We start from the raw sequence: 25,121 nt of genomic DNA on the forward strand, positions 1-25,121 counted from the left end.
GAAATACTCTGTAATTCCAATAAAACTTGCTCGATAGCCACGCTAACGCTAGTTTCATTGGCTGAAGCCGCCATGTTCTTTAGACTGAACTGTCGCGCTTCTCGTTGCGTCACACCTCAACCCGCCTCAAAGCCAACGCTGATTGGACGTTCGTTTGGTGAACTGCTCCAAATTTTCTTTAACGGAAAGTAGCCAGACTCAGATCGATCAGGATGGTCTCATGAGGCTATTAGTTTTGTACAAAAAATAGACTTTAAACTACACCAACGGGCGTTTATCCCTTTAGTCATGTACAAAAAAAAACAATTAAAGGTCAGATCACCATACGCTTCAAAAAACACCAAAAAGTAAGTCATTAAATAGATTTTTTTGTACATGACTAAAGTGATAAACGCCCGTTTAAATCTATTTTACAGCTGCTTTTTGTGTCTCTGCTTCTGTCTCCTTGAACCCCAGTCGGCCTCAGCAGATGGCCGCTCACACTGAACCTGGTTCTGCTGGAGGTTTCTTCCTGTTAAAAGGGAGTTTTTCCTCTCCACTGTTGCTACAAGCACGCTTAGTGTGAGGGATTGTATTTGAGTCAATGAGTCAATGCAATCAACTGGTTTTCCTTAGATAGAAAACTTTGTATCAATTTGACTGTATGATCTGGTTGAACTGTAAAGTGCCTTGAGATGACATGTGTTGTGAATTGACGCTATATAAATAAACTGAATTGAATTGAAATTGAATTTTTCATACAAAACTAAACAGGTATCGACTATAGGTATGCTGGCCTTACTAGGTATACTCATCTGACAGAACACCGGCATGCTTAACAAGATTTCTTTGATCGCGGTATTAAAGCTACAGTGTGTAATAATTACAGGGATATACACAGTCAGAAATGTAATATATTATACATAACTATGTTATTTATCATCATCTACGAGCTCAGCCTCTTAACCTTAATATTTGCGTTGCCTTAGAATTCGTTATTTATAATTACATAGGAGCGGGTCTCGCAGCCATGGAGGCAGACATCTTTGCGCTACGGCAGCGCAGAGCCAACAAACTAGCGATTGCGAGATCGCCCATTACGCTCGAAAGTAACTACGGCAAGTTGAGAGAGATGAACTGAGACGGTACTGAACAATAGATGGCAGTATTAAAATTATCTATGTAAACAAACCTCATCACTTGAGAAGGTAGGTGATGCAGACGTCGTGGAAGACATTTTGTCCCGTAACGCTCGCCGTAGTGTTGGGGGGGGGGAGAAGCGGTGGGGGGGAGATGTTCATGTTGCTGCGGTCTGCAGTCTGGAAGTTAGATGTCGCTGAAAATTACACACTGTAGCTTTAACCTAGCTGCTGTTTACCGCCCACCAAAAGAAAGAAAGAAAGAAAGGTTTGCAGTCGCAGCAGATTGAGCTTCATGTCTGCTAGGAAGTTTGTTGGTGGTGGGCGTGAACGCAGGGAGGATCCTTCTGACTCACCCTATAATGGGGATGAAGTCTGGAGGAGAACTGATAGTTTCCTCCTGTGAACCCCCTTTATACCAAAACGCTGCCAATACGCCATTATACAGTAGCTGGAAGTTAGAAACACGTTCAGCGCTCGTCTGGAACACGTCAGATACCTTGATATGTGTTGGAGAGAAGTTCTGGATAAGTTACGCAGAAGTTATGCACAAGTTACTCAGAGGTTTAGGATAAACTAGACACAAAGACTTATGAGTAACTGACACTTAACATATGTCAAAGATCAGATCATTTACCTGAAACTTATGGCCCACGTATGAGCATTCGCTGGCATACGTCAGGAAATTTTGAGCATGACCCAGATTCTTCAACCTCCTTGTCGTATGTTGACGTGTTCCAGCGTACTTGAGCGTGTTCAAAACGTAGCCATAACTTATCCAACGTATGCCAGCGTTTTGGCCAGATTTTTCGTACGTCAGGCAAACGCCCGGTCTAAATCTTTAAGGTGTGACAGGGGCTTCAGCGGTGGGACGATGAGCAATGGCTGCATCACCCAGTTTTTAAAGAAATATAACGGTAGAGGTTCAGGCTCTAACATCTTGTGGCTTTTTTTTTTCTTTTTTTAGCAGTGGATTGGCCAGGTGAGGGTCCTCTGCACTGTGTGGATTTACTAAGTTTATTTTTTTGGGCTCCTGACCTGCTGAGAGGATTCCTCAGACTGTTTAGTGTGTCTGAGTGCATGCTTGTGTGCTCCTAAAAAAAAAAAAAAATAGCTCTCTCTACTTGTTTGGTTTGCCTTAAAGTTTCAACCAGGAACTAATAATTGCATTGTGGATTGTTGTGATTTTAAACCTAACAGTTTATTTTTTTTCAACATGCTTATCCAGTTTGCTTGCTTTCATTTTTATTTTCTCACCAGGTATCAACGTGCATAGTCAACTATTTTCTTCTAATTTCCTGAAAGTTGCCAATAATAATGCTAATTTCTTCCAATGCATCATATATCCTATCTTTAGAGGAAGCTTTTAATCTTCTTGCAGTGATTTCTGAATTGCGTGCTTGCAGATGGCAGCAGGAAGTCGGATGCGTCTCTGAGCAGCCACGATCCTCGCACTGCTGTACAGCTGCGCACCGCACTGCAGAGGCTGAAGGAAATCATGGAGGGAAAGAGTCAGGTACTGAACCCAACAGGAACACCTGATGCTCAGGGCTCCTGCTAACAGTTTTTCCCTTTTTCAAATGTTACCCAAAAATCTCGCTATTTGCTTTGATGTGTCTCAAATGATGCAAATGAAATTGGAAAGAAAAAAGCGCTGACAGAGGGGAACCATCCCAGCATCAATGGCCATCGTGGCGGCCTTTAATTTTTAGAACCGCTGTTTAACTAATTTCTGTCTCAGGTTAAAAATTGCATCCAAGGTTTTCTAAAGAAGGAAGCTGGAGCTCAATAATCTCTTTTTCATTCATGAGATGCTGAAGTTGGAGACATTTGTGGGGACGGCTTTTGTCGAGCACCGGTCATTTAAAACGAGGACGTTTGTCATGGCCGCTCGGTTTATTGCTAAAACTTAGCAGCTGAGCAACACACCTACCTGTCTGAGATGAACTTCGTCGCTCATGTAGTCTGGGTGCAGAACACCAGTCTATAAATAACAATAACCACAGATAGACGTTGCAAAAATCGAAATACCAGAGATGTTTTCAAATGTCTTGGCACCGTTATCGAATACATTTTATTACAATATGTATTAATATATCTTTTTCACTCATTGTTTGCTTTCAGGACAGCGATCTGAAGCAGTACTGGATGCCTGACAGCCAGTGTAAGGAGTGCTACGACTGCAATGAGAAGTTCACCACCTTCCGCCGCAGACACCACTGCAGGCTGTGTGGACAGATCTTCTGCAGCCGCTGCTGCAACCAGGAGATCCCCGGAAAGTTCATGGGCTACACAGGTAGACGTCATTCTCCAGAATCTAGTAAAAGGAAATCTCTCATTTGAAATAAACTCCATCTTCCTGTGATGCTGCCGCCTGTCCGGGCAGGAGACCTCCGGGCTTGCACTTACTGTCGGAAGCTAGCGCTGAGCTACGCTCACTCGGCTGACTCTAGCTCCATCGGCGAGGAGCTCAGCGCCTTGTCAGACTCGCCCTGCTCTGTGTGCGTGTTGGAGCCCAGCGAGCCGCGGACGCCGGTCGGAGGCCGCAAAGCCAGCAGGAACATCTTCCTGGAGGAAGACCTGACCTGGCAGAGGTGAACTCGCTGAAAGCCTTCAAGAGGAGACTCAAACTAAATGCTTCATCCTTAAAGTCTAAACTTTAAGGTTTTAAGATAGCCGTTCAATTAGTAATGCCCCTGACCCACTTCCAGTTGTTTGATCTAGCAGAAATTCTGTATGTGCAATTATTTACATCTCTATAGATTAAGTAAAACTGCTCTGAACTAATTGTGGTTTCTGATTTACAGGTGAACCGAGTCTAGTCTGAAATGGTGCAAGATGAAACAACAGGGAGTGGGTCAGGGCCATTAGTTATTGAACGCCCCTTGTAGCTTTATTTTAAACAGAATATCTCTAAAAGGTTCATTATTTAAGGTTATTTCTATTACTGGATGCAGAAAGTATAATCATTTCCTTACTTTCCTTGATGGGCCCATGGCTGGTCCCCTTCAATTCCTTATTAAACATCAATCCTTATACTAAAATATTCTTTCTGCCATGATTTGTGGACATTAAAGTCGTAGTGAAGCGGCTGTTCCAGCTGTCGCATTTCCGAATTCTCCCGAGTGGTGCAAGACTTTACTCGAGTAAATAAAGTGAATGTGATTGGTCGATTATCAAGGGGGCGGGATTGTTGTGGCGGAAGGTTCTGAAGCAAGTTTGGTTGTGGCCGGTTTGTCGGAAGCATCTTGCTAACCAGTTAGCAACTTAGTGCTAGTAGGTTCCCAATGGGAAATTCCATTGGGACCAAGTAGGACTAAATTGGTGACTTAGAAACAACGCTGTCAAGGAACGCTATGGACAGAGGAAACATGCAAGAGGAGGAGAGTTTAGTGTCGGAGGTCGTGGATGAGTCTCCTCCGTCATACATTTTTTATTTAGAGGAGGAAAGCGGGGAGGAAGATGTTGTGGAAGAGGACGCCAGGGCGGCAGAAGCTTGGTTTGGTGTAGAAGGCTTCCAGCCGTACATGTTGGAGCCCTTGCCTCGCAAAGCTGCCAGTTCTGTTAGGATACTTATTTCAACCGTTGCGTATATTAGCTGCGACATATGAATCAAGATTCTATGACTGAAAAAATTTGATTGACAGACTACCGTTTAAATATGATTGGCCGAATTTAGTTGTTCAGCCTGACGTATAACTAACTGGCCTGCATTTTTAAATAGACATTTTCTACATTTTGGGACAATATAATCTGATAAAGAGAACATTTATATACATGTTTTAGCCAGAATGATTTGACATTTAAATATGATTTCCGTATGACTCTAAAGCTGTAGTGGAGCATCTTCTTTTTCTAGAATGATCATTAAAATAAGTGGTCCTCCTTGTCAATCATTGTGGTCATATGTTTATAAGGGATGGGAAGGTTTATGAAAACCGTCCGAACCGTTCGGTTCGGTTCGCGTGTGTTCCATTCGGTTCATGCGCTGCTCCTTTTTCTCATAGGCGAAGCGTTTACACTCCAGAGCAGAAGGTGGCGGTACTGCGACCAAAGCCAACCACCAGTAGTAAACAAGAATAAGAAGAAGCGAAGCAGCGTAACCGGGTGTAGCAGAAAAAAATCAGTTGTTGTGGAGAATTGTGTGGGTATGGCGAGTGGGAAAGAACAGGAGTTGGAAGACGCGCCAGCAGCACTTTATAGGTCTGCTGTATGGGACCACTTTGCATTTAGAGTGACCTACGATGACGGCGGAAAGAAAGTTGTGGATAAAAGTGCAACACGTTTTGTTTATGCTAACAGCAAAACAACAACCAACAATCAACATATACCGAACTGAAAACTGTGACCATGAAACCGTGAACCGAACCGAACCGTGGATTTTGTGAACCGTTCCACCCCTAATGTTTACTTAAGGCTGTCCTACGTGCTAGTCCCCATTTTCACTCACCGGTGCTGAGTCTGACATTACAAGCTTATTTTCCAAAAGAAAATTAGCAAATTTCTTTTGGAAAATAAGCGTATATGAGCAATGCAAACAGCAACATTTAAGCAGAGTGTGCACGAGGACAAATTGGCTTGTGCACGTTTAACAGACGTTCCCTACCGGGAGCAGGCACAGGGTTGTGCATTTGCTTTTTTTTTTTTTTTCTAATGTGGAGCGGGTTGGTCTTCCTCCACTAAACCTTTTTTTAGAAAGTGAAATTGGATTTTTTATATTGATTAGAAATAAATACTTGCAATGAAGCTATAACATATCGTTCACTTTTTGCATCCATTTATAGAAATAAATAAAGTTTTAGGTGAACTTTGAATTTATTTAGATCCTCTCTTATTCAGTCTTGAATAAAAGAGTAATTTTTTTTTAAGATTCACGTCTAAAAACCAACAGTTGGACAGAAAACGTCTAAAATACAGACCTGATAGGTTTTAGAAGGATGTTTTACGAGCTGTTAGGGGCTTTTCTATCAGACCTGTTTTAGATGATGAATCTGTTCTGCATCTCTTTAACCTCTTTCTGTTCCTGTTCTTTTCAGCTGTTACGCTTCCTGTCCACCTTCTCTGTTAACTTTCTTCTCTTTCTTGTTGACATAGAAAAACTCCCATTGGGATGAGAAAGAAGTGAGTGCTGTTGGTTCTTCCTCCTTTTTCCCATCATTTCTGCCTTCTTTAAGGCTGATGCCGTCTGGCTGCTATAGCCTTCTGCTTAGTTTAGACATTAATCATAAAGCAGAGAGAGGAAATAAACCAAACCATGTGTTTGCAGCATGATTCACCAGGAGCCTCAGAACAGCAGCCTCGCCTCGAGACTGTCCACTCTGCAGGAGGATGTGGGGAAGTCACCAGCGAGGAAGAGGTCGGTCACTCTCTGATGTTGTAGCTTCAATTTCTGTCCTTTAACTCATTCTCCTTCAGTCAGCCAAATTAAAGCTCTTATTTCCTGTCCAGATTTATTCAGGTCACCCTCTTTGTTCAGCGTGTCGTTTAACCCCTTAAAGGAATAGTACACCCAAAACATGATTAGCCTTCATTTTCTACTCACCCCCATGCTGAACAACACTCTGGAGTACTTTTTTGATATCTCAAATGCATCTGGAGATCTGGGAGGCTTCTTGCTGTCTGCTGACACTCAAATAATGGAGGTCCATGGCGCCCGAGGCAGAAAGGTCCATAAAAGTCCACAAAAAACATGTCAATATTCCTCCATACTGCTCGTCCAATGTATTCCAAGTGTCCTGAGTGGGTAGCATCCAGAATTTACTCGAAACGAAGTCATTTAGAATGTTTTTAGAGCATAAACAGTAGTGTATAGGATTTCCTAAAAGCGCGTTCACGAGTCTACGGAAACCGCGGCAGACCAAACCAGATGAAAGTGCGCATTCAGCTCGGCAAAGAACTCATGCTCTTCCTCAACACTGAAGTCCTCACACATTTTTCTTTCGTTGTTTCTTTCTTTGCACAGGTAAACAGCACATTTCTACTTCTACGCTTGCATTATCGGCAGAGCAGACGCTGAATGCGCACTTTCATCTGGGTTGGTCTGCCGCGGTTTCCGTAGACTCGTGAACGCGCTTTTAGGAAATCCTATACACTACTGTTTATGCTCTAAAAACATTCTAAATGACTTCGTTTGGAGTAAATTATGGACGCTACCCACTAAGGACACTTGGAATACATTGGACGAGCAGTATGGAGGAATATTGACACGTTTTTTGTGGACTTTTATGGACCTATCTGCCTCGGGCACCATAGACCTCCATTATTTGAATGTCAGCAGACAGCAAGAAGCCTCCCAGATCTCCAGATGCATTTGAGATATCAAAGAAGTACTCCAGAGTGTTGTTCATTATTAGCCTGACGTAGTCCGACTCAATTCTAGTCAGAATGAGTCTGATGCTGCTCCATAGAGCTGTGATTATGGGGCGTGTTTTGAACGAACCAGGAAAAAAAATGCCTCTGCACTCAATTGGATAGACCTACAACCAATAAGAGCAACGGAGTGCGTGACGTATGTTAAGCGAGGCATAGTTGTTGTCCACAAAAATCAAAGCTTGCAGTTGCACGCCTATAATAAGAAGATGAGACTTGATCGCGTTTCTCTGTTCCTCTTTTAAAATTAATTTGCTGTGGATATCTTCTAGAACAGACCTAATAGCAGAATCTACTCACCTAAACTCTCCGGCGGCAGCCATTGTTGTTGTCACCCAAGCGCGCATTGGTCACGTGGTTGATTACGTTACTGTTGGTCATCTGTCCATCATCGTATAAAGCCCGCCCTGACAATTTGATTGGATCGCCTGACAGTGGGCGATAATACTCGCGCTACTATGGAGCAGAGCCAGACCGAACTTCCCGACCTCAAACTTTGTGGGCGGGACTAAGTTCGGAATGGCACCCAGGCTAGTTCAGCATGGGGGTGAGTAGAAAATGAAGGCTAATCATGTTTTGGGTGTACTATTCCTTTAAGCCCAGAGGAGCAAATTCCACCTGAAATTATATGCGTGAATTTAAAAGCAAGTACAGCTCCAAAACTATAAATTGGAAACACAATTGTTTGTATTTATATGACAGAAAGGCATTGAGGAATGTTTTTCAGGTGGAACCACTATTTAAATGTAACCATGTCTGATTTATAGGTGATTAAACAAAGAAAAAATGTAGAATATTTAGCCTCACCATATTTTATTCCAAAATAAACACAGCAAAACGACATGAGAGCCCATTTGAAACTCTGGATGAACCTTCAGACTTTATAGATCCACATCTTGAATATAACTCAAGCAAATTTGGACTGAATAAGTTGAAGCATGTTTGTTCCACTAAGGGTTTAGTGAGCAATGAGCTAGGAGGAAATTAGATTTTGGCACAATGCCAAATGTGGGGGGGAAAAAATGCATTTTTCCACTCATAAAAGAGAATCTGGTCATCCAAATATGCTGATTTCCATTATTGGAGACCTGCATGAGGCAAAGCCTTTGCTTCTAAGATTTAGCCATTTTTTTCATAAAAATTTTCCAATAATGTCACCAAACTGAATAGAAAATAAGACTAACAGAGCAAGCTTATGTAACGCATGATGGTTACATCACCTGAAATGGTCGCACAATGACCTCCGACCCCTCCTTGGAAAGGTCTAAAGATGGGGATCGTTAATATTTATTGATATTGATACCTTTATCGATACTCCTTATCGATCCGAGTCTTTATCGATACCACTATCGATACTTTTCTGTTATTTGGTGGAAAGAGGATGCGACATGTTTTTACCGGAACTGGTATTGCTTTTATTGCTTAAAAAGTGAGCATAACAAAAACGTTTCTAGCCTTCAATGAACATGGCTAATGTAATAGGCCACTTCGAAATGACATAAAACTAACTAGAATATATCAGCAGCACCAAATGAAAAATAAAATGTCATAATGTATATAAATTAAATAAATAATATGCTGTGTCACACAAAAGGAAATAAAATATCAGCTCATAAATTAACAGGTTTTTTTTTTTTGCAGAAAAATTAACATGTCTGTCACTTTTCATCATGTTTTTAGTGATTAGGAAAATATTTAGCAAATAAATAATTGTATTTTAAATTAAATGTAATTTTTAATAAATGTTTGCATCAGTAGTTTAATTATATATTCTAAAATAATTAGAGCAATATACGACTGTATTACTCATGTTTCTCGCCAAAAACTCAATTTCCCTTTTCTTTACGTTACACTTGAACGCATCATGATAACCTAATTGTCGTTTTACTGAGCCAATCTGAACACATCATCACGCAGCACGTCTGAAACTTTATTTACTTTTCAAGCTAACTAGCTTGTATGCTGCCGTTACAACACGGATTTCACAATTATTATTTTTAACTGACTGGACAAGCACAAAGTCTGTGTGCGCGCTTACCAGTGGTACTCTGAATGGATGATTAAGACGGGCCCGACTGTGGTGCGGCGGCAGCAGGAGGAGGAGTCTTTTTAACCCGGAGACAGTTGAAGGTACTGCATTTGGCCTTTATTTGATGCACAATACTAACGTGCTTGGCCATTGAGGTTGTGTTCCCCCCTTTACAAGAGATGATTTTGCAACATAAGTTGCATTTCGCTTCTTCTTTATCTTTGAGCTTGGTAAAATGAAGCCAAACTTTAGACCTTTGCGAGCAAAGTTAACTGCCAGACTTCACTTGTTTTACTTTTAATATCTGTTTGCTTACAATTTCATTCTAAAACATTGGCGGACATGCTGCAGTGATTGGATTGATTAGATTCGGTCTCCGCCAAGTGACGTCAATTGTTTACCTCGGGCGCGGTGCATCGTGGAAAAACCACCATATTAGGTGGAAAGTCGAGATAAGCCACACGCGGATGTTCTTTCGGCACAATTATTTACCAGAAATGACACGATCGTGTTGTGTGAGAGGCTGCCAGTCCCGGTGTCGTGCCAAGGTAGTTATCCCTGCGAAAATTTGTATCCCCTCGTCGGGAGCGCGCACAGCGTAGGAAGATAAACCCGAGTTAACTCCGCTTCAATTCCAACGTGCAGAACTTGAAATTTGAAAGGTTTTACGTGTATGAAAGCTGAGCTTTACTGTTTTATTCTTTACTTCACATGTTATAGCAGAATACCAGTGATATTAATTTAAAACTAATAATAAAACACAAACGTTTGCTTGAAAGCAGGTTGCTGACAGCAGTGTCTACTCCTTCATCTGAAAGCAAACAGATCCTTGTTGTTTTCCATATGTGCCTTAAAAAAATCTCTCATTGTTTCAGTGTCCAAATGTTCTCAACCCATTGAAAACTGTTGTAAACCATATACTTGTAATAAAAATGAAATAGAAAATGGACTGCACGTGTAATCACCAAAGACTATATGCAGAAGGAAATAATTTTTTCCTGGTTGAAATTTAGTACTTAAATCTATATTTGTGTTTATAGTAACGTACAATTTATCTATGTTGTACTATCTTTAATAAACAGTTCGTCTTCTAACATCAGCCGTTTTATTTCATCCCATTTTGCCAGAACTGGAAGTATGGGATGAAATAAAACCTGCTGTAATCTGTTCCCCCTGTCTAAATCAGGCAAAAAAGGCCCCAGCTTTTTCATTTTTGGCTTATAAGCATCTTTTATGATGACAACTAACCCCTGAAACTTTGGAGTTGATTGACCTTTTATTTTTTAAAGTTACAAGGGGGGAAACAAATTATAGCAGGCCACCTGCTATAATCTGTTCCCCCTGTCTAAATCAGGCAAAAAAGGAGCCATTTGTGAACTGTCCGTGTGCTTCCAGTCCCTTATATGCTTTGAATTCCTCGCAAGTGTAGGCACTGACGCCAAACACTTGGTAGTTTGTTATGTCCACTGATGAGGTCGGAGTCAGTGAAGTGACGTCGGAGCTCCAGTCTTTGCTGCGGAGATAATAAGGATCTATGCCGTTAATATCCGACGGTTTCGACAAGTAACGGTCCCTGGCCTCCTTATTAAGTTTTTGCCGGTACGGTAATTTCGCATTCTGCTTACTTTTTTCCATATAGTCAGAGAAACAAACTCAATCCTTTAGTCCTTCGTTTAGCTATGCTGCGGTTGTTTACACTACGCCTTTTCAAAAATGGCGTCTTAACAACAAATGTCACGTGACTGGCGGAGACCAATTATGTTACAGGACCTCCGGGAGAAAAAAAAAAAAAACGACCAGACTCGATAGTGGTATCGATAAGCCCAAGCGTTATTGATTTTCAGGTTTTGAAAAAAGTGGAACCGGGTCCTTGACAGAACCGGGTTTCGATCCCCATCCCTACTTGTGGAAAAAATAATTTTGAAAAATGTTTTAGAAATTTTAAAGCCCAAATTGAAAGGCATGTGGTTGAAACACCATGTGACTTTGTTTTTTGCTCATTTCTATAAAAAGATAAACATGAGCAGTGGTTAAAAGATCAGTCCTTCCATCTGGTCTCATGGAGAATTTTTTAAAAACAGAATAAGAAATAAATGTTTCATATCTGAGGTTTTTTTTTTTACCTGTAGTCGGGGATTGTTGTGAACTCTGTGCCTGTTCTTCTCAGGTCTGCCAGTGTGACCAACCTCTCCCTGGACCGCTCTGGATCCACTCTGGTCTCCACCTACGACAGTTCAGTCAGTCCACCGACCAGCCGAGCCCTGTCAGGGACCAAGAGCGGCACCAAACTGGACCACAGCGAGGAGGAGAGGAAGATCCTGCTGGTGGGTGCTTCCTCCTTCATGCCTCACTGGCTTCTGCTTCGTTCTCACTGATCACGATTGGAGCTGCAATTTGCTGCTTCATTTTTGATGTTTGTCCACATTAAGGTCAAGTAAAGAGTGAACAGATGCTTTTACTGCTCCTGTGTTCAATTTGCTATATTTGCTGTGATCAATAAGTAAAAAGTAGTTTTAATATGCGAGAAAGTTTCAATTTATTCATATACCACAATTCACAACACGTCGTCTCAAGGCCCTTTACAGTTCACCAGATTATACAGTTAAATTGATTTAAAGTTTTCTATCTAAGGAAAACCAGTTGATTGCATTGACTCATTGACTGGAAGGCAATACCTCACACTAAGCATGCTTGTAGCGACAGTGGAGAGGACAAACTCCCTTTTAACAGGAAGAAACCTCCAGCAGAACCAGGCTCAGTGTGAGCGGCCATCTGCTGAGGCCGACTGGGGTTCAAGGAGACAGAAGCAACCAACTCCAGCAGCTGCTCAGATTAGGGATGGAACGGTTTATGAAAACCGTCCGAATCGTTCGGTTCGACTGTCTCGGTTCGGTTCGTGCGCTGCTCTTTTTTCTCATAGGCGAAGCGTTTACACTCCAGAGTAGAAGGTGGCGGTACTGCGACGAAAGCCAACCACCAATAGTAAACAAGAAGAAGAAGCGAAGCAGCGTAGCAGAAAAAAAACCAGTTGTTGTGGAGAATTGTGTGGGAATGGCGAGTGGGAAAGAACAGGAGTTGGAAGACGCGCCAGCAGCACTTTATAGGTCTGCTGTATGGGACCGCTTTGCATTTAGAGTGACCTACGATGACGGCGGAAAGAAAGTTGTGGATAAAAGTGCAACAGGGTGCAAGCATTGTGCAACACGTTTTGTTTATGCTAACAGCAACATGACCAACATGTCATGCTAACCCAGAAATCCCACATACTCCATCAGCGCTCCGCCCTGCTGCGCTCCAGACCGCCTGCACAAAGCAAAGCCTACAGCCTCCACTGTGGCTCCCGTCCGCTCCGTTCGGAGTTCCTTGGAGATCGTAGAGAGCATGCGCGAGATGATTAAATTCAAAGCAGCAAAACATGCGGAAATGATCCAGGGTTTCCGCGGATCATTAAAAATAATTACAATTCATTCATTTTTTTGGATTTTTTCATTAATTTTTATGGGATTTTGGTGTAACAAACATATACCGAACCAAACTGAAAACCGTGACCAGAAACCGTGAACTGAACTGTGGATTTTGTGAACCGTTCCACCCCTAGTCAAGATGCACTGCTCCTGCTGCTCTAGACGTTGCATGTAAACCACCTGCTTCTGCTGCTGAAATCCCGTTCGGTGTGAACTTAGCAGTAGATACACACTCTGACTTGTGGTTGTTGTCAATGAAAAAATTCTGGTTGGATTTATGCATATTCTTTAGGATTGTTCTCATGACCTTTGATGAAATCCTGCAAACTGTATTTGTTACAGGATTCGTCGCAGCTGAAGGAGTTGTGGAAGAAAATCTGCCATAACAACACAGGGATGGAGTTCCAGGACCACAGATACTGGCTGAGGACTTACCCCAACTGCATTGTGGGAAAGGAGCTTGTTAACTGGCTGCTCAGGAACGGCACCATCTCCACCAGGTATCGTCTTTCCTTCCCAAAGCAAACTGTTGGAGCAGGTAAAGATGAACCACCAGGTTTCTACACTACAGGGATGAAACTGCTCAACACACACGCTCACATCCTGCTAGCATTCAGATACCAAACGATAACGAGTCTGATGCTGATTAAAATGAATGCTTAAATGTAGGACTGTAGTGGCTGAAAACACAGTATAAGCCTTTTATATCAGTCTGTTATGTTAACTTTTTGTTTTTTAACTATTAAAAATTTAAAAAGTTGTGGAAAAAAGTCTTTTACCCTATTCAAACCTATCCTTTTAATGATTTTGCTTTAGGTCAATCGGTCGTGGTTTTTGGAAGTTATTAATCATAATCTGACAGATTTTAATTTGATGTTCTTCAGGTGTCTGTTAATATATTCTCATATTAATTGTAAATTTTATTGCTGAACAATTTTGCCAGAATTTTTAAATTAGTTTATTTTTTTCTAATATTAGGATTTTACTTTTACACTAACTGCAGGTAGGGTCCAAAATTAGCTCTCGTCACTCGCCAAATGCGACTAAATGTTTAATTTGGCGAGTTAATGCCATATCACCAGTCGCCACAAGGCGAGTAAATGTTTGAAACATCCTTTCTGCTTTTATTTTAGTAAGTCTCTCCTCTGTCCCTGTGTTGCTCACAGGCCAATAGGCTGAGTGCGCATCCCCAACACCCATTCATTTAACAACAATTCCACCACTAGGAGGTATTTAGTTGGAGCAACCAAGCCTCCTAAAATACAACAAAGCGATTAGGAGGAGCGAGGATCTACAGTCCGATGGGCGTAGTGTAGGGCTGGGTATTGTTAAAAAATTTTTGGTTCCGGTACCAATACCGATACCTTCACTTCGATACCGGTTCCTGAACGATACTTTTTTCGATACCAGTTTTATAATATCAATTCGAAGAAAAAGAAAATTACACAACATAAAAAAGTACAAATCTTAAGTTTTATTTTAAGCTCTGATTTTTCCATTTACATTTTTCCTCTTACATAAAAAAAAATTCAGTGTCTAATATTCACTGTTACATTGTGAGGACCTTTTTACTGAGCAGTTTTCCTTTAGAAAAATTAACATGTCTGACAAACAAGCCCATTGAATGGGATCCTACTGACAGCGCACCGCTGGTATGTGGGGGTCTGAGCGGCTCCGACAGAAATATTGGAAGGCAGGATGAACTGACTGCACTGATTAAGTTTTCGGGTGGATTTTCCCATTTAAAAACATAATAAAACTACTTTATTCCCACTGATCACAGCAAATATAGCTGCAAGGCAGAGAAAGGATAGAGTAGCTCCGCCCAACGCGCGTCAGAGCCACTTTTCGACCACTTTTCAGAAGCTGGTACAAGCAGCAAAAATGAAGCAGCAGACGCGATTTTGCTGCTCCTGCTGCGTCCAGTTTGAAAGCAGCATGATTCACTCCACTCTGGCTTTGCACCGCCCACGGGCTGCTGAGAGGAGGATGGTCGCGCCGGCTGCGGTCAGCTCTTCTTGCAGTCAAACACCGAGCAACTTTCTGCTCTTAAATTATTTCCGTGCACGATGTATTGCATTGCGCACTATTGGCATCAGTCTTAATAAAGTGAAGCCACACTTTTGACCTGGGGGGCATTTTAAAGGGGTTCCACGACGCTCGCAACCAGTTCACAACAGATACACATGAACCCTGGCTGTAGGCGTGACCACCTGTGTATTTTTCCTGGATGACGCAATCACGTTAAGTGTTACAGCCAATCACCGAAACTTGGTACCTAAAGACGAGGCATGTTTCGATACTCTGTAGAACCGAAGCATTTCGGTAGGTACCATAAAAGAACCGAAGTTCGGTACCCAGCCCTAGCGTAGAGAAACTTTATTGAAAAATGGAGCTGTCAGGAAGACTGTTTCATCCCGGAAGCACAATCAGTCCTGCCCATGTGCGAACAGATATACATAATAAATAATGATAATTATGGTACTAATAGTAGTTATTTCTATCCTTAACTTACTAAAGAATGCTAATAAACATCTTTAATAAAATGTTTTATGACTTTTGTGAGACAATTTTGATGCTTTTTACATTTTCTTTGTTAAACTTCTTCTCTGAAATCATCATCAATATGATTAAACCATCTTTATCTGCATTTAGATTACGCACTATATACCGTATTGTTAATACGAACAGAAAACATAAAAACTCAAAAAGAGTTTAAATTCTAAGCCGAAAAAGTTAGCTCCTGGAAGTAGCGTAGGATCCTGTTTCTGGTGCAGATCGGGCAGAGACGAGTGATGAAATTTTAAGGCATTTATTTTCTCAGGAAATACATTATTAACCTTTAACACATTATATTTTAGTACATTTACTATTTTGGGGGAGGGGAAAAACTAAATATAGTTATTTTTGAACAAGATAAAATTGTGGGCGAACTGGATGTAGATCTAGATGCGAATGCGAAATGAGCTGATGTTGCATGCGCAGGACGGATCGTGCTTCTGGGACGGATCGAGTAGTGACAGGCTTATTCATGACGCTGCTAGAGTGTCTGTGTCCTCTGAAGGATCCCCAAAGCTCTGCATGTTTTTGTTTATGTCACCTATTTAGGACCTTTTTTAGTATATTTACTAACTTCTGAGGACCAACAGGCCTTTTTTTAGACCAGGTGGACCCCCATCTTTAACGTTGGTTAGAGTGAAGGTCGGAGCTAGGCTATTTCTCGATGTTTCACAAGTACATGAAAGCGCACAAGTACACATATTATCAGCCTCAGCCGTAGTACTGTTCCAATTCACAAGAACACAAGACTGAGAATGGACAAAGTCCCTGGATGTTGTTCTCGCCCCTCCATCTTTACCCAGCATGCATCAGAGCAGACTTGTCCGTTCTCCAGCTGTCCCAGAATGCACTGCGGCAACAGCAGCTTCCAGGTTAGCGCTCTAAGAGCTAGTTAAGCTAAGTTAAAAGTTCAATTTTCTGTTGCCGTTGTTCTATAAAAGTATGTTTTAGGATCATGTGAGGCAAGAACATTATACTTTAAGCGTCACCATATGGTACATTTACTGATTTAGTGAGAAATTTAAAAAAAGGTCCAATGCTGAGACGACCGTGGCAACCAGGGGAGCTCCGAGGCTAACCGCAGCCAAGGCTAACGTTAGCCCGTCTGCAGCAGCCAGGGCTAAATGAAAATGTATTTTTCAGATTTTACCATTAAAGTGGAGACTGATCTAAAACGAAAATGCTTCTTTGGTCCTTACTTATTTTATAATTTATGACTAAGCTTAGACTGGGGTGGAGGGTTAGGCCCCAAAAAGGGTTAAAAATGAATGGAAGTCAATGGAAAACATGTTTGTGTGTGTGCTGCAGGGCGCAGGCTATCGCCATAGGCCAGGCATTGGTGGACGGTCGCTGGCTAGACTGTGTCACTCACCATGACCAGCTGTTCAGGGATGAGTACGCTCTCTACCGCCCCCTGCAGGTAGGAGCCCTTTAGGCACACAGCAACCAAAAACCTTTTAAAAGTTTGCCAGGATGCTTATCATTCAAGAGATGGTGTTATTCTTTTATTTTATGTTTTAATACCACTTTAGCTGTTTGTTGTTTTAGTTGTGTATTTCAATGACAGGTTTGCAGAGTGTGACCCGTCTCTGTTTGTGCCGCAGAGCACCGAGTTCTCTGAGACACCCTCTCCAGACAGCGACAGCATCAACTCCATCGAGGGACAGTCGGAGCCGTCCTGGTTCAAAGACATCAAGTTTGACGACAGTGACACAGAACAGCTGGCTTACGAGTCCGACTACACAGTGCCAAGTAGGTAACCCCCCCCGAACCCCCACCCCACAGCCTGTCAAAGTTTTTCTTTGCCGTTTTTTGGCGTGTTAAAATTCGCCGGGCCTGTGTCCAGACTCCGCCAGCCCCAGCAAGAGGACGTCGGTTAGCAGCTTCCACTCAGCGGTGGACAGCGACTCCGCCGCCTCCATCAACCTCAACATGGAGCAGAACAATGTGAACTTTCACATTAAGAAGCAGTCCAAGTATCCACATGTGCCTCCGCCTGCAGACCAAAAAGGTAGGCAGAACCTGGTGGGACGTGTCCTCTGATCAAACTGATGGATTCTTTAGATGTTCTGCAGTTTGTACAACAACTTAAGTCAGCTCTGGTCTGATCTGAATTTTATCTACAATTACATAATTGGGTTTAAATATTGTTTAAGGCAAACCTTTGAATCACTAATGACAGAAAAACGTCAGCTTTATCTGTCCTCTTAAGGTTTTTATTAAGGCTGATTTTAACATTTCAGAGTAACTCCAACTAGGGCTGGGCGATATGAAGAAAATCTAATATCAGGATATATTGGGGCTAAAATGGAGATACACGATATATGTATATCATGATACGTTTAGTTACCTTTAAAAACAATAGAGTATACTCATATACTCATTCAAACTTTAAGTTTCTAATTTAAAACATTTTATTTTAACCAGCTCAAAGCTTTTTACAAATAATTCGTCCACTTTATTTCTTTGGGTGTCAGTATTGGAGCTTTAACAAGATCCCAGCAACCAAACAGGAAACGCCCAAAACTAAATCAAATGGAAAAGTTACTTTCCCAAAATGAGCAGTTTAAACGCATTTTAAAAGGTCTGTGATACATTTTCAGTGCAGTTATTCTCCTGCTGATCTCAGAGTTCAAAGGTTGTGTAAATATTTAAATTTCAGCCATCAGTTGTTTAACTGTGAATTACTTTTAAACCATTGTTACAACCTTCACTTTCATTAACTGTTTCTCACAAACTTCCAGCAGAATTTCTTGTTTCGGAGGACGGAGGACAGAACATCACCATCAGTGATGCTTTCATCAAAGGTAGGGTTGCAGTGTTTCCTCATTGCACTTCCTGAGTGGTTCCACGCGGCTGTTCTTCCTCCTGAGCTGCTGTTTCTGTCGCAGAGTCTCTCTTTAACCGTCGTGTGGAAGAGAAGGCCAAAGAGATGCTGTTCACTCCGCTGGGATGGCACCACAGCTCTCTGGATCAGCTGAGGGAGGAGAATGGAGAAAAGATGGCCATGGAGAGGCTGCTGTGAGTGATCGCTGTTTGCCTGACTGATTTCAGAAGCTGTGATTCAAAGGAGGGCTTCTTGTGATCTGATCTCCTCTTAACCTTAAATGAAAGCAGCTTGTTTAAAACTTGACTTAAAACAGAAACACTTTGCTGTTTTTTTGCTATCAACTAAAAAAGAATTCAAATTAAGTAATCTGAGATCATCTGCAAATGGAATGAGGATTGTTGCCATTAAAATAGGATAATTAAGAGATTATGCACCTCTAATAAGATTATTTTCAAACATGTTGGAAAATTTTCTTACCTGCTCAAATCAAGGGAAAATACAGGTGATTATAACTGACTTACTTATATTTCATGTTTTGCATTATAACACATGGTTAAACTCAATGCATTGTGCTGACGGGTGGATTAACAGCAGAGAAGGTCATTATTTTCTCGAATTTTTTAAAAGACCCGCTCTCTCTCAAAAAAAAAAAAAAAGTTTGTGTGCGAGAGCGTGCATGAGCCTTTTTCTCCTCGTGCACTCTCTTTTTAAAAGTTGCTGTTTTCATTCTTCATACGCTTACTGTGTTCGAACGCCCGCCCTAACCCCTAAATCCCTCAATCACTATAGAGCGGGGACTATATAGTGTATTCAGTCAACTTACCGGTCGGACAGATGATCACTTCCCCTTTAAGGCTGGTTTATGCTCAGAAACCAGGACGTCTGCGTGTGTGTCGCAGTTACCGCAGATATGCCCCCTCCTTCCGCTGACATTCTGCTGCACCTCTCCAAAATTGTACGTATCCGCAGACGGTGCCGCATGATTGGTCAAATTTACATCCGTTCTCCTCTATACATATTTCCTGTTTGGTACCTTTCTGGCTTTTTTTGTTTGTATGACCGCCATTGTGGAAAATGACTTGCGAAGATGGACCAGCTAGAAGAGCGAGGTGTGCGAGAATGCTGGGACCCTTTCCACCTGGATCCCCGCTCTTTTTCGCCCTCATGTCCCTCTATTGTCCCTTGGGTTTTCCACTTCCTCACTGCCTCAACTGCATCTTGACCCAAAGTTAATGCATATTTGTCCATCTTGCGTTGTGTCGTGGAATAACATAGAGCAGACCGCGCTTCAATATTGGGCATAAATCAAAAATAACTGCAACAAGCTTACTACGACACACAGCTGCGGGAGGATAGCTTGTCTTTAATTCAATCGCGCGGTGCATGTGCCATTTTTGCTATTAATCGCCCCTGTTGGGTAGCGGCAGTCTATGGTGACAGCAAATCCCACAATGCTTTGCGAGGAGAGCTTCCTGTGCAAAGCATTTTGGGATATATCTGTCTCTTCTGAGGCCTTTCTTTTCTTCTCATACACTTAATAGACACTTTCTCTCTTACGACTAGGGAATTGATAAGGTTTTCACAATTTCGATTACCTTATTGATTCTGTGAAACGATTCTATTCCTTATCCTTTCTCTTATTGATTCTGTTAACAATGAACTTGCTAAGACCCTCTGCCATATTTCAAAGAACCGCGGTGAGAAAGGTGAGCTTTGTCTGAAGCCGTAGCTCATCACAGATCTACGTCTGAAAGTGCGCACGCGCAGAAAAAGATAGCTAACGGTACGAGCACGTAGGAAGGACTTGCGTAAACATATAACCAGAATGATCAACAGTTAGGAGGACCACTGATTGAGATAAACCACCCGGAAATAAAAGATCATCATCTATAGCTTTTAACTTTGCCACCATATCAGATAGATGCTGTCTTTTCTGCAAAGTTTTTCTATGTTTTACTTTCGTTTCTTAAAGCTATTTGTTTGTAATGATTGAAAAACTGTTTTACAGGTCGATGAAATCTGTAGTAACCGGTTCTTTTAGAGTTCCTGGGATCTGTTCAGTGTTTCTCTCCTGTTCTGGGAAAATTGAAATGAAATAAAGGAGGGATCTGACGTCTCCGTCTGTCTTTATACGGCAACGAACCACTAATTGGAAATGATCTGCCTGATGTATTCAGCTCAGCCAACCACAGCCACATGATGGCGCTGCTGCAGCAGCTGCTCTACAGCGAGTCCCTGTCTCTGTCCTGGAGGGACATCATCGTTCCCGTGGTCCGGCAGGTGGTCCAGACGGTTAGGCCCGACGTCCGTAACTGTGACGACGACATGGACATCCGGCAGCTGGTGCACATCAAGAAGGTGAGACAAGCGTGGCCCAAGTTTTCTCTGGATCACATTCTCACCTCCGTATCAGGGGAATGGGAGGTGTTTGAGGTCCTCAGATTAAAGGGGAACTCCGGTTTTTTTACATTGGCCCCTTGATTTTACGTTATTACATCATGTTCTACTCACCCATATGAGTTTTGTGTCAGTTGGAGCCGTTTTGAAGATATTCCCTTAGGTTATATCCAAGTAACGTCTTCCTATGGGCAACGACTTGAAGGCACAAACTGAACTGCTCATAATTTATTCTTTATGGTACGCCAGCATTCAGAACATGTAGGCCAATCACTGTCCCCCAGACATCCATGGTTATATTTTTTATATTTATATTTTTTTAAAACACAGCGCAGTGTGTATGATGTCATCTGCGCCGGCTACCGTTCATTCATCCTGTCCGCTGAACTGCTGCTATTTTTCCTCACATGTCTGGAAGATGTCTAGTGCTGCTACCACAGATGATCTCGCTCTCCGAATGGAATTGAACTATTCAGATTAGCTAGAATAAATAGAAAGGGTAGAGCGTAGCCGCCTGTGGCCCGGGTTGCCTGTTACGACTCCAGTCCGGCGCACGGATGATGTCATACACACTTTGTTTTTAAAACATATAAATTTAAGTAATCTAGAAAAATTATGAACAGTTCAGTTTGTGCCTTCAAGTCGTTGCTCATAGGAAGACGTTACTTGGATATAACCTAACGGAATATCTTCAGAATGGCTCCAAATGACACAAAACTCATAAGGGTGAGTAGAACATGATGGAATAACGGAAAAGTAGGGCCAAATGTAAAAAAAAACAGCGTTCCCCTTTAACTTAAATATTCCATAAATAAGGATGAAAACTTACAGCCAGAAAACCATAATAATAAATCTTTTTATTATTAAATTTTAGCAAATAAAAAGGAACATGTAGATATCAGCCTAGCTTTAAATTAGCTTTTTATTTTGTGTTGAAAAATTATTCCAATTCAGACACATTTTATGCCCCTTTTTTAACCATAAAGTGAAGCTTTAGAGTAGCTCTTCCTTTTTATTTGTCAATTTTTTTCTTTATTCTTTTATCAGTTTTAGAAATAAAATATTTTATTTCCATTTATGAAAGATATTTACCTGTTTTTTTGGGGTTTTTTTTGTGGGATGGGTCATCATTGTGCAACAGAAAGTCCCCATAAATGGAATAACTGTTCCTTCGCCGCATTCATGATCTGTGTTTCATTTTAACATGTTTTGATCTGTCTGGTTTGTTTGGCTCAGTTAAGTTGATCCTTCTTTTCTATAAACCATTTCCTCTTTCTCAACGTTGTACGGAACAAAGATGAAGTAATAAATAGAACAATCTTTGCGGTTCAGATACCAGGAGGCAGGAAGTTTGACTCCATGATGGTCAACGGCTTCATGTGCACCAAGAACATCGCCCACAAGAAGGTAAATCATCCTCTATTTGCTTGGACCTTAACCTATTAAGCCCAGAGGGTCTAAGGAGCGAATTCCACCTGAAATTAGATATGTGAATTAAAGGACAGCTCCCAAACTATAAATTGGAAATACAACTGTTTGACTTTGTATGACAGAAAGGCTTTGAGGAAAAGGTGGAACCACTATTGTAAATGTCGCCAGGTCTGATTTTATTGTTGATTAAACAAAGAAAAACTCCAGGAAACACCATTTGAAACTCTGGATGAACCCTAGGACTATATAGATCCACATCTTGACTATAACTCAAGCAAATTTGGTCTGAATAAGTTGAAGCATGTTTGTTCCTCAAAGGTTTTAGTGGGCAGTGTGGCGGAAATTTCATTTTGGCACACTGTGGTCAAATTATGCAAAAATTGTTTTTTTTTTCACTCATAAATGGGAATCTAGCCAGAAAAATATGCTGATTTACATCATTACCTTCTGCAGACGGGCAAAGCTATTGCTCCTAAGATTTAGCCGTTGTTTCATTTATAATTTACCAATAATAACTCCAAAATGAATAGAAAATAAGAATAACTGAGCAAGCTTATGTAAAACATGCTGGTTCCATCTAGGGATGCACGATATAATCGGCCCCCTATCGGTATCGGCCTTAAAACTGAATATCGGACATCGGCCACCCCACCGATATTTAACCCGATATTTGATCAGCTTCTGAGTTTCTAAAGTCTAAAAAAAAAAAATACTACTTCTTCTTCTTCCTCAAAAACATCTTTTTTACAGACTTAAAAACTTCTAAAGACGAGGGAAAAAATATTGATACATTAAAATATCACAATATCTTCCTATGCTGATATATTGCCATTTAAAAACACCATATCAATCTCTTTTACTTATGAAATATTGCTATATGTCATCGTTATGCTACGAAATCTCCCTAAAATCCACGAAATTTTGCCATATTTTTATCTGTTGATATATTGACGCGGTATCGATCTATTCTACTAACAAAATCTCACAAGAATTTGCAAAATATCACGAGAGTTTGTAACAGAACGATGAAATTTCACGAGATTTTAAAAAGTAAAATAGATCGATACCGCGTTTTTAAAAATCAATTTGATATCAGCATATGAAAATATATTTTAGTATATATTTTTTTAAAGTGTCAGAAATGGATAACAAAACTGCTATTTTCAATGACTACTTATTTCTGTTCAGCTTTAACATCGGTATCGATATCGGTTATCGGCTACATGAGTTTTAAAATATTGGCATATCGGATATCGGCCAAAATCCCAATATCGTGCATCCCTAGTTCCATCACCTGAAATGGTCGCAAAATTACCTCTGACCCTCCAGGGAAAGATGATGAGCCTCTAGATTCCAATGATGCCCGTCATTAGGGGGCGGGGCTAAAAATGAATACCTGCTGTTGCATTACTTCCCCAGAGTCACACATGTCAGGTGGAATTTTTAAATTTCACTTTATTTGTTTACAAAGGTATAAAACAAAAAAGTCTTGTGAAAAAATAATTTGGAAGAATTTTAAAGTCCCATTTGAAAGGTGTGTGGATGAAACACCATGTGACTGTGTTTTGGCCATTTCTATAAATGGATAAACATCAGCTGGTGTCTGCTGGGCTTAATGGGTTAAGCTCTGCTGTAGGAAGGAGTTCTGGTGGTCAGTGTTTGTGTGTTGGAAGTTCTAACATCTAAGTTTAAATCTGAACTGGAATTAGATGAACTCCTACATTAAGAACCCCAAGATTCTGCTGCTGAAGTGTTCCATCGAGTACCTGTACAGAGAAGAGACCAAGTTCACCTGCATCGAGCCCATCGTGCTGCAGGTGAGAAGCGTCCAAAGACTTTGAGACCAGAAGGATCCACTTATCTTTCTGTTCCAAGACTTTTATTTTTTTTTTATTCCCTCTTTCAGGAACGTGAGTTTCTGAAAAACTATGTGCAGCGCATCGTAGATGTCCGTCCCAACCTGGTGCTGGTGGAGAAGACTGTGTCGCGCATAGCTCAGGACATGCTGCTGGAGCACGGCATCACGCTGGTCATCAACGTCAAACCGGTCAGTCTCTGGGATCAGGGGGTTCCTATCGGGCTCTGTAGAGCCGTACACTGTAGGCTGTTCTCATGCAGAACTAGAAGATGTCTTAAGTTAGAAGGCTAATCAAAGGCCCTTTCTCAATTCACAACAACGTGAGTATGGACTCATGTCCTCGCCAAGTATGTTCCTGACAAGAACACAGGAAAGTGGACTTGGGGAGAACAAGAGCAAACAGAATAAATATGGGTCGATTGGAACAGGAGCGTACTGAAGACGTCACAACACGCTCTGCTGCATTTCACCTCCTGTTATTAATAGCCTCCAGATAATAATGAATTCTTACCTTTTTCATTTGGGTGGGGGAATAATAATTTAAACAGTCAGATAAACAAAAATTAACATTTCAAATGAACATTTTGCCCATTTTAAATTGTCTCACTTCCCTCCTCAGTTCAAGAAAAAAAAAAGACTTATTTAGATTTAAATTTTTTGCAGTGTAATCTTAATGTCAGACACTTGGTGAAGTAAGATTATTCTGCTTCTTTGATAGATAGTGTAACTTTATTTGAATTATTTTTTTCCTCAGCTTTTGTGTGTTTTATGGTTTATGAGAGACCAGTGGATAAAATCAAGTTTCCTTAGATGAATATATTTTTTTTTCTGTTCTGGATTCCCAGTGGTTTGATGATTAACCAGCATCATTGGTAATTCCAGATTATAATTTGGACCAAATCTCAGGAAATAATTTCTTCTTCTTCTCCCTGGTAGAAAGTCTTGGACAGAGTGAGTCGAATGACCCAAGGTGACCTGGTGATGTCTATGGACCAGCTGCTCACCAAACCGCGTCTGGGAACCTGCCACAAGTTCTACATGCAGCCCTTCACTTTGCCCAACAGTA

At 41.2% G+C, this 25,121-nt stretch overlaps 1 protein-coding gene across 11 annotated transcripts in view; it reads left to right on the forward strand.

Annotated features, from left to right (window-relative positions):
- pikfyve (phosphoinositide kinase, FYVE finger containing) overlaps window positions 1-25,121 on the forward strand; it is a 54,080-nt gene that overhangs the window by 10,819 nt on the left and 18,140 nt on the right. For 3 of the 11 annotated variants that reach the window (XM_038301402.1, XM_038301393.1, XM_038301394.1), the window contains exons 4-21: window positions 2,086-2,100; window positions 2,525-2,634; window positions 3,243-3,414; window positions 3,505-3,712; window positions 6,213-6,239; window positions 6,385-6,474; window positions 11,684-11,840; window positions 13,323-13,480; window positions 16,848-16,959; window positions 17,144-17,291; window positions 17,386-17,550; window positions 18,284-18,346; window positions 18,431-18,560; window positions 20,547-20,727; window positions 22,099-22,173; window positions 23,907-24,014; window positions 24,104-24,244; window positions 24,992-25,118. In XM_038301402.1, coding sequence (XP_038157330.1) covers window positions 2,086-2,100; window positions 2,525-2,634; window positions 3,243-3,414; window positions 3,505-3,712; window positions 6,213-6,239; window positions 6,385-6,474; window positions 11,684-11,840; window positions 13,323-13,480; window positions 16,848-16,959; window positions 17,144-17,291; window positions 17,386-17,550; window positions 18,284-18,346; window positions 18,431-18,560; window positions 20,547-20,727; window positions 22,099-22,173; window positions 23,907-24,014; window positions 24,104-24,244; window positions 24,992-25,118 — 2,187 coding nt within the window. The remainder of the gene's footprint in view (window positions 1-2,085; window positions 2,101-2,524; window positions 2,635-3,242; window positions 3,415-3,504; window positions 3,713-6,212; window positions 6,240-6,384; window positions 6,475-11,683; window positions 11,841-13,322; window positions 13,481-16,847; window positions 16,960-17,143; window positions 17,292-17,385; window positions 17,551-18,283; window positions 18,347-18,430; window positions 18,561-20,546; window positions 20,728-22,098; window positions 22,174-23,906; window positions 24,015-24,103; window positions 24,245-24,991; window positions 25,119-25,121) is intronic. The other 8 variants (XM_038301395.1, XM_038301403.1, XM_038301396.1 and 5 more) reach the window with 5 other exon arrangements.

This window comes from Cyprinodon tularosa, unplaced genomic scaffold (assembly GCF_016077235.1).
Source record: "Cyprinodon tularosa strain WSP-4 unplaced genomic scaffold, ASM1607723v1 ctg467, whole genome shotgun sequence".
Taxonomy (NCBI): domain Eukaryota; kingdom Metazoa; phylum Chordata; class Actinopteri; order Cyprinodontiformes; family Cyprinodontidae; genus Cyprinodon; species Cyprinodon tularosa.